A 10,058-nucleotide genomic window follows, 5' to 3' on the forward strand; every position below is an offset into this window, starting at 1 on the left:
TCTCCCTTGTGACGGGTTACCATTTGTGACGGATATTTTGTGAGATAAAATGGTAATAAAATGGGTTAGTGGAGAAAGGGGACCACATGAATAGTGTTGCAGAGAGAGAAAAAGTGGGTACATTGTGAGGTAAAATGGTATCCGTCTTCAGCTTGTGACGGATATGTCATGTCTTCAATGAGAATTTGTGAAGAAATATATGGTCAATATGATGTACTCTTATATTCCCATATTATATGACGGTCTTTTGCAACAATTAATTATTCCGCCACTAACTAACTTTTCAATAATTTAATTAGGAGAAATCCTTATCTGGGTCTCTTAAAGCATGGCTGCGGTTACGATTCGAGTCGGCGGATCCAGAAGCCGTCATATTGGCTTCTGTCGGAGCAACTGTGTTGACTCTGAAAGCCATTCCGAAGAACGAGGGAGATGATGGCAGAGGTCCTTTCATTTTACTGATTGCTCTTGGAATTTACGCCGCCAGCGGGATCGCCTACAAGAAACTTGGTAGGCGTTTGCCCCTAAGGTTTAGGAGAGTTTTTGAAGTAATAGTGAATGCACTTGGAATTGGAGCGATTTCTTGCTTTTTCGGGCTCTACTGCAGTATCCTATCATTTATCAGCATCGGCATTGCAGTGGTTTACCTTCTCGCCATCTATTTTTTAGGTTTTCCTAAGTAGGCTTAGGCTTAGTGTGGTTTGAACCTTTGATCTACAAAGTAATTTATTTTTTGAGAGATGAGCTCAAGAGTGTTTTCTCTAAGTAACTTGACTAATGTATTTGATATGTTTGTTTGATGGATTATCTGATAGGATGGTAAGCATATTTTCTATTTGTCTACATTTTTTTTTCGTGGATAATTGCACATTATATGATCACGACATATTGGGGGGAGAGGAAGGGGAAAGAGAGGTTATTCTTTGTTTTGCTCAGTTTGAGAAGGAGAGTGAAAAGGGGTTGAGGGGAGGAGGGAAATAGACTCTTTATATGAACACCATGAGATCCATTGTCTCGTGGGTACTACCCGTTTACCACCGAGTACAACTTGAAGTGCGAGACCCCAAACCTCAGCTACTTTATGAAGGACTTGTGTCATATACAACTTGAAGTGTGAGACCCCAAACCATAAAATACACTATTAATCCCTATAAACAAACACAAAAAGGTGGATGTGTCATATACGACATTTATCATAAATAAATAAATACGTGCTAGGACTCGTTCACATTAATACAATCGGAGATAAACAATAACGAAAACCATTGGAACACCGCGCCCGTTAGGGTCCGGACCAATAACTAGTATAATTAAAGGCGGATAAAATGCAATTTTACAATGTAATACCGCCTCGATAACGCCGCTTCTACACTTTGCTCAAGATAGATGCATAAATGCACATTACTACAGGATACATGCATCCCACACATTGCTCATCCATAGGAAGCTAAAACAGCCGTCCGCAAAAAATTGATTAGTAACTATAACAAAAAGTTGCCTGTTACACTAGAGAACAATTGGCCCTTTCGACATTCATCTAATTACAGGTCTCTACAACAAATCACTGATATAAAGGTAGGTTTATACTAATTGGTAAACAATCAATGATCTTTGTGCAGGGGAAAGTGGACGTGTAAATTTGTTCGTTTGTTCACTTTCCAACTTTCGATCTATTACTACATACAATGAAACATTGTAATCGGCAGCCCATAAACAGGGAAACCAAGCAAAAGTACCTAAAGTTTAGCAGCATCTTCATTCCACTTGCTCTTGGGTATCTCTCCAGAGTCGGCTATGATCACCTTCTTCCTAGGTTTTCCACTATATGTTCCAGCACCCCCTTCGATTGCATATACAGTATCCATGCCTTGTATTACCCTTCCAAAGACAACATGTTCCCCGTCCAACCTGATAAAAAAAACATTTCAAAGATGTAATTATGGCCGTAGCACAGGGTTGGTATTCCTGAGAGTCTGACGAATTCATAAAAAAGAAAATAGTACTCCTGTTTAAGGTACTCTATATAAATATATGAAAGATTTTGGGGAAGGTTGATTGGGCTGTGTAAGGTTCACTTAATGTTGGCGTATAAGTACAAACACATGCCCCTTACAAGCAGTTTTGAACTTCTTCAGTCGAATAAGACGTTTCTTATCTTCAGCGTTCAACTACTCTAGCACAGTTATTACCATTTTCTTTTTTGTAAGGGACAACTCTTGCGGGAAAGAGGTAGGTGGAGGTCTACACAACTTACCAGCTAGCCTTGACAGTGGTGATGAAAAACTGTGAACCATTTGAATTACGTCCAGAATTTGCCATAGCGACAACTCCTGCAAAACATACACCCAATGAACTTTAAAAGCAGAAGAAAAATTCAAAATTGCTGTTTATTATCTCTTTAGACAACTATGCAGGGTGAAAGACAAAACATTACATGCAAATAAAATAATAAATGTCAACAAACCTGGGCGCCAATGATTTATTTTGAAGTTCTCATCATGGAAGGTACCACCATATATAGACTCTCCGCCCTTCCCATCGCCATGAACAATATCCCCACCTTGAACCATAAACCCCGGTATTATGCGATGAAAAGGCGTTTGCTTATAGTGTAGGGGTTTTCCACTGCTGCCCTTTCCTTTCTCACCTGCAATCCGAAACAAAAATCATTTAGGTCTGCTATCAACGAGCTTACACACTGCAGAGTAGGACCAGAAAGAAAATTTGACAAATGTTAACATTTACTTCACCTGTGCAGAGAGCCCTGAAATTTTCTGGACATAGTTGATCAAAAAAATAAAATAAAATTATGTTAGATTTATTCAAGAAAACCAAATAGACTCAGTATCAACTGCAAGAACTTCGCAAACACAGAATAAATTTGAATCATATGTACATGTGAGAAGTACGATGAGAATAAAGGGCAGAAAAACAGAATCATGATCGCCAACAACAACAATATCCCAACGCCTTGAATGGCTTTGCCCATGGCGCGGTACCGGAGGTCGGATGCAACCTCACCTCATGTTGAACACAAAGAGGTTGTAATAAGAGATGCATAATGAAAATTGAATCATAATTTGCAGTTTAGGCAGAAATAAGATGCCCAGCTATCAGAGGGGGTATGGATATAGCACAAAAGCTCTTACATATATTCTTCAGAACATTAGCACCTAAAATGTAAATTGTGGAGCGGAAAATACATAATCAAATGGAAACCTCAACAATTTACATTTGGGAACAACAGTACTCACCAGCAGATCTATTCAACTATGTTTCCATGGGCAAGGGGTATGAGACATCATGGGAAAGGGGTATGAGACATAGTTGAGTAGATCTAGGACTCCGCAATTGCAGAAAATATCCATGGGGCAAGGGGAAGCAATACTCACCAGCAGTTTTGGGAACAACAGTACCATAGAGCCCAATCACAATCCTACCTGTCAACAAGTTTGAAGGCGGTAAGATTCGGAGCCAAATTATTAATCTGGTGCTTAAAAGGAAGCGCAAGTATCATATAATCATCTACTTAAATCCAACACAAACACATTTATAAATTTAAAATAACAGGTGAAACCAACACAGAGCCACGGTTGGAATGACAAGGAAATATGACAAAAAATAAGTGAAATGCAGGTACAGATATCTAGTGTATCCATGCTATGTGCACTTAATAGGGTATCCGATGAGCAGGAATTTTCGGCTTTTAGAGAGTACAAGCACACTAAACAAACAAATACTTCAAACCCTTGCTGTAATATGTCATGCACTCTCATGCCAAAACACCATGTAAAACTGAAAGAAATAATAAAACAAGAGTGAAGTTGATACACGGTCGCTCATTTTAAATGTCTGCTCTTTCACCATTGAGATTGAACTTTTGCTTCAAGTGATTATGGAAACAAACAACCAGTTTTCCTAATAAACGACCTCAATGAAGAAACATGACAAAAGGAATGAAAACAACAGAGCAAAGAACAGGTTGATCACCAACTTCAGAGAAGTACAAGCGTAAACAGGAATTTACCTAAACGTTGGTTATCCATATCAACATCCAAAAACACTCTATGAGTTATCTCAGGCTCCTCGTCTAAATTCTGCATTACCTGCACAAAATAGAAAAAATCCCCATTGGATCAAACAGAGAACTAACATTTCACTGATAACCATGAATGGAATACATCAGGAATAATCAGAAACCACAAAATAAAGAGCTGCCAAAGTGCCAATAGACACAATAATCAGAACCCACAAAATAAAGAGCTGCCAAAGTGCCAATAGACACTTAAGCACCCCGTGGCAGTTTGGCACCATGCTCTCCTCTTTTCATAGGGAGACTAGCCCTTGAAGAGGCACAACTTATAAGACAACAAGGAATTTAACCACCAACCAAATGTACAACGCAGCTTCATCTCAGCCCTTATTGTCAAATTTTCATCATAATGAACACCCTACCACAAGGTCAAGACCACACAGTCTAAAATTCATTGAGCAAGCTTCCTCCTCATTTCTACCAATAAAACGGACAAATTCCTTTGTAATCAACTGTCCAAATTTAATTATAGTTGTCTTACACACTTCATTTACATTCGACTACTTAATTAGATAACATTGTCACCCTCGGGTCACACCTATAGCTGAATATGGGCCAATACTCCTAGCTCAAATTTACCATACCTCACAAACAATCTAAAAGACTAAAACTCTGTCAAAGTTTAACTTATCATTATCCTACTCACACAAACTACAACATCCACTGACAGTGGAGCAGTCCAGTAGTAGATATTAGCAAATACGTTCAGAAATTACCCCTAACTTCCTTCACATTACATCATTTTCAAATATTCGCGACAAAAAACCTCTTTTCACCATCGAAACTCACACAACTAGCGATCAACAACACAGAAACACTAAATTTCTGAGTGTAGTTTTTTTCACCAATTCACTGCCGTTTCGATCGAAATCTGTTGAGTACTAAGACATGATATCTTAAATTATTCTATCAAAACAGCAATTTCTCAATTCTAGTCATCAAATAAACTCCAATTGCCACTTCATATCAAAATGCACTCATCTAATACCTCATCCTCAGACTATATAATAACCATTGGTACCAACTACAATATTTACAATTGGAAGTGTAGTCGCTGCAATAATGTCAAATTCGTAAATCAACATCAAAAATAATATTTACTTCTAAACAGTAATTAAACTTATGAACGCCAATTAATACTAAAACTCAAAAGTTACTTATCGGGTAATACTTAATCGTTGCACTATATCATCACCATCTTACAACTACAAGATATAAAATTCAGAAGGGCAATTGACACAACAATGTAAAATTTCTAAATTAACATCAAATAGTAACTTTAACATTAAATAAACTTCAATTATCACTAAGAATTGAAGGACACTCATCCAATGCGTCATCCTCATACTCTCTCATCATCATTGTACGACTACAAGATTTACAATTCAGAAGAGTAGTCGACAGAAAAATGTCAAATTCCTAAATCAACTTTAAACAGTAATTATAACTTCAAAACTTCTATTAACACTAAAAAACATAAATTAATCATCTACGAAGTAATGCATAATCCTTGAACACTATCATCATCACTATACAACTATGAGATACACAGTTTGGAAGCAAAGTCCAAACAATGTCAAATTCCTAAATCAACATTAAACAGTACTTTTAAGTTTTAACTTCTAAACATCAATTAACACATCCAGCTCGCACTCTTATCGTCATCAACTATACAACTACGAGGTTTACAATTCAGAAGTGCAATCGACACAACACAGTAAAATTCCTAAATCATCAAACAGTAATTTTAACTTCAAATCATCAAATAAACTTCAATTACCACAGAAAATCAGAAATTACTCATCTAATACGTCCTTTTGGCACACTATCATTATCACTTTACAACTAACAAGATTTACAATTCAGAAGCACACTCACTCGACACAACAATGTCAAATTCCTAAATCATCATCAAACAGTAACTTTTAACTTCTAAACTTCAACTAACACTAAAAATCAAAAATCACTCATCCAATACATCATCCTCGTGCTCTATCATCATCACTTTACGACTGCGAGATTACAATTCAGAAGTGGAATCGACACAAAACAATCAAATTCCTAAATCAAAGAACAGTAATTTTAACTTCAAATCGTCAAATAAATTCAATTACCAATGAAAATCAGAAATTACTCATCTAAATCGTCCTTTTTGCACACTATCATCATCACTATACAACTACGAAATTTATGCTTCAGATGAGCAATCAATACAACAATGTCGAATTCCTAAATCAACATTAAACAGTAATTTAAACTTCTAACCTTCAATTTTCACTACAAATCATAAATTAATCATCTAATACATCTTCCGCGCACTCTATCATCATCACTACACAACTACGAGATTTACAATTCAGAAGCGCAATCAATACAACAGTATCAAATTCCTAAATCAACATTAAACAGTAATTTTAACTTCTGAACTTCAATTAACACTTAACAATCATATTTTAATCATCTTCCGCGCACTCTATCATCATCACTATAGAACTACGAGATTTACAACTCAGAAGCGCAATCAACAAAACAATCTGAAATACCTAATTCAAATCAAACATTAACCTAACAAGTTCATAACAAATCGAAACGTAAAATCAAAAACAAAATTGGAAATGAATAAAAATACCTGAAAATTGAAGGAAAAAGCGATAAAGAAAAGGAAAAGAGCGAGAAGAGATAGAAGAAGCCATCGACGTTGAGCAAATGCGGAGATCTCTCTTCGCATCATTTAATTTTTGATTCTTAGATAACAAGAAAGAGTTTATCAATGGCGATCCATTAACACGAACATACAGAAGCCTGGTTTCTTACAGCGAGAAAAAGGGTGAGAGTGTCAGAGTGAAGTGAATGTCGTAAACGTGAGTGAGTAATTTTCACCGGCGAAATCGCTGACGGATTAATTATTTGTTTTTGTTTTGTTTCGTCGGTTCAGGTTTAATGGACTACGACTCTACGAGAGTCCGATACATTCGGGGAAGTGGTAAATTAGGGGCGGTAGTGGGGTTAGTTAGGTTTAAAGTGAATCGAGTCGGATCGAGTTCGGCTTGTGCGGTTTATAATGGGTCAAGGTCGATGCAGGTTTTTGTTGGGTTAAGTCGTCATTGGCAATAAGTTGGATTGTTTTCCATTTGGTTATTATCTGGTAAAGTTATGAATAGAGATGGAAGTGGGTCGTGTCTCGTGTCGGTTTACCATGAGTCTGTTATTGGAGGAGAAAATGGCATGCTTCAAGCATACGAAGGTGGGCTTTGTGTCGTGTCGTGTCGTGTCGTGCCCGTGAAATGGAACTGTTGGCCTAAGAGAAGATGGCCTCCCTCGGGACGGCCCAGTCACGTCCCACAGCCTACAGCATGTCGTGTCGTGACCGCTTCGACTTTATTTCTTTGTATTTTGTCATGTCGTGCTTGAACTAGGCACGGTCTTCTTCCTCAAACTTCCGCCCAGGCACAAATTATGTCGTATCGTGCTATAAAATGGGATGTGGGTTGTGCCGGAGCGTGTCAGCTTAATGACTCGTGTGTCACTTCCATCTCTAGCCATAAACATGCTCTTAATTTAGAAATAACCCCAATTCACTTCTAATTGATTAATGTCTAAAGGACAACGCGGATATTAGGCATCCGGGAAGCAATACTACCACCTTCTATATTTTATCGTCTCTTTAATTGTTCTTCTCATTGACAATTGACTTCACTAGCGAAATAATACACATAATAAAAGATATATTGATGGGGCATATTCTGCACCCGCTGACCAAGTCAACATATTGAGCAAGGTCAAAGATATCCACAAGCAAGTCAACGACTTAGACAAACCCTAACCGACGCGGCCGTCGGTCACTGTCTCTTGGTTCCTTGGGACAACTAGCCAGCCGAGGCACACATCCGCGAACTCATATCCAAGACCCCTCGGCGGCGAGTCAACAGGGCCCGCCGGCCTGCCATGGGTCCCTCGGCCGAGGGTAGATCAGTCTTTCCACCTGCTAGCCACTTGGCCACTATGTGACAAAAGGTGAAAGTCTATAAATACTCCTCAACTCTCATTGAGGAAAAGATCCACAATTTAACCTAAGAATCACTATTCATCTGGTAATATCTTCCTTATCTCTCTACAAAATATACTTCGCCAAGTAACAACAACTTCTCTCTTTAAGTTTACTGACTTGAGCGTCGGAGTGAGTTCGCTCGGTGCAAAGTCGAGCCCTCAGTTTGTTCATTGTTTCAGGAGACCGAAAGGAGGATTCAACCAAAGACGTCATTCTACAAGCACGGGTGGTAACAAATAACTGCTCTGGAATTACACCCGGAACAATTGGCGCCGTCTGTGGGGATAGATACTAGAAGCTAGTCACATTCATTCCCAAACAAAAAAAAAACAACACAAAACAAAAACCCACCCAAAAAGCTAAGAAGATGTCGAAACAACAAGAGGTATTTCAGAATCGACGAAACCGATTTCGCCAAGATGATACCGTCCACAATTCTCGGGGTTGCAGACCCTCCACCGGCCGAGTAATCCAACCGGAGTATGGGATGCCAATAATACCAGATACGCGCCGCTCGCCGACCAGGTCACCATCATGGGACATGTGGTTGATGCAAAGAAACCGAAGCTACTCCGGACCTAATTGGTAGTACGCCGACTCACACTGTCACACCGACAAGAGCGGCGGAACCCGTCCAGGAGACCAGGGCCCAAAATGTGACTCCGAGAAACTTGAACGGAGCACTAGGGAAAGCTGACCCAGTCAAGACGCCGGGGGAGCCCAAAGTGCTAGTGGTAGACCTGAGTCCTTCCCGCACTCACGGGAGGACGGCGTCGCCGCAGCACCGACGAGGCATGCCCCAGAGGAGTGAAAGAAGTCCGACTCACCAGAGTCGGAGAAGAAGCCCGACTCACCAGAGTCGGAGAAGAAGCCCTTCCCGCAACGGGGAGAGGAGCCGGACTAGGGATGCAAGGAGCCGATCGCCGCGTATCGTTCGACACGTGGTCAGACAGCCCCTTAGCGCCTACGTCCTAGAAACCCCGGTGCCGACTAAGCTGAAGTTGCCACCCATATCATACAAAGGAGAAGGCGACCCAACCGACCACACCGAGGCATTCGAGTCTTACATGTCGGTTTGGGAGCAACCTGATGAGGTTTGGTGCCGAGTCTTCCCAACAACCCTGCATGGGATGGCACAAAGTTGGTACAAGGGGCTACCCGATGGGTCGGTATACTGTTACGCCGACCTAAGGGACATATTTTTAGCCCAATATTCTTGCAACAAGAGGAGGGCCGTCGAGACATCGGACCTCCTGACTATCAGGCAGGAGGGAGGCGAGTCTCTCCGAAGTTATGTGAAGAGGTTCGACGCCAAGGTTCAGCAGATTCGTGAGCTGAACAGTGAGCTGGCGGCCTTCGCACTGATGAAAGGCCTCCCAAGAGGGGACTTAAAGAATGAGCTCATCAAATGCGGAGGCCTGAACCTGGAATCCGCCAGGAAGATGGCCGATCAAGCCATAAAAGTGGAAGACTACCACAAAACCTGGGTAGGCCCCAGCGAGACCGGGCACTCAGAGAGTAAAAGCCGCCGGGAGGACAACCCGGATGAAAGACGCCGTGACAATAATAGGTCACGGTCTGACAGGTCCGCCAGGAAACAGAGCTCGGTGGGCGCCGGGGGGAGTTCGGAAACGTACTACCAGAAGCGGTACAATGATCACACCCCCCTGGTTGTATCTGCGGCCGAGGTCTTCGCCCTGAGCAAGAACGAGGGTCAGAAGTGGGAGAGGCCTCCCAAGCCGAGGAGTGACGGTGACACGAGCCAGTACTGTGAGTACCATGGCCACACCGGCCACTTAACTGACAACTGTCGGCATCTGAAGAATGCCATCGAAGATCTGATCCGGAAGGGGAGCCTCGGCAAATATGTCGCCAAAGGCCAAAAGACTGATGCCGGCGGCTCGAATAAGAAATCCG

At 40.9% G+C, this 10,058-nt stretch overlaps 1 protein-coding gene across 1 annotated transcript; it reads right to left on the bottom strand.

Moving 5' to 3' along the window:
- Window positions 1-1,459: 1,459 nt before the first annotated feature.
- On the bottom strand, window positions 1,460-7,063 carry LOC141648308 (peptidyl-prolyl cis-trans isomerase CYP21-1). The gene is made up of 7 exons (XM_074456856.1): window positions 6,723-7,063; window positions 4,028-4,106; window positions 3,393-3,440; window positions 2,751-2,774; window positions 2,465-2,647; window positions 2,255-2,330; window positions 1,460-1,908 (listed from the first exon to the last, which is right to left on the bottom strand). Exons 1-7 carry the CDS (start codon window positions 6,822-6,824, stop codon window positions 1,737-1,739), a joined length of 684 nt encoding a protein of 227 aa, XP_074312957.1. The 5' UTR covers window positions 6,825-7,063; the 3' UTR covers window positions 1,460-1,736.
- Between the last annotated feature and the right edge of the window lie 2,995 nt (window positions 7,064-10,058).

Source organism: Silene latifolia, chromosome 3 (assembly GCF_048544455.1).
Source record: "Silene latifolia isolate original U9 population chromosome 3, ASM4854445v1, whole genome shotgun sequence".
Classification (NCBI taxonomy): Eukaryota; Viridiplantae; Streptophyta; class Magnoliopsida; order Caryophyllales; family Caryophyllaceae; genus Silene; species Silene latifolia.

Excerpts from the sequence above, each read along its gene's own strand:
- LOC141648308 (XM_074456856.1), bottom strand. The coding sequence starts at position 6,824 with ATGATGCGAAGAGAGATCTCCGCATTTGCTCAACGTCGATGGCTTCTT. Across the intron at positions 2,648-2,750 it reads TTTCAGGGCTCTCTGCACAG|GTGAGAAAGGAAAGGGCAGC; the intron begins GTGAAGTAAATG and ends TTCGGATTGCAG. Across the intron at positions 2,331-2,464 it reads AATAAATCATTGGCGCCCAG|GAGTTGTCGCTATGGCAAAT; the intron begins GTTTGTTGACAT and ends TATGTTTTGCAG.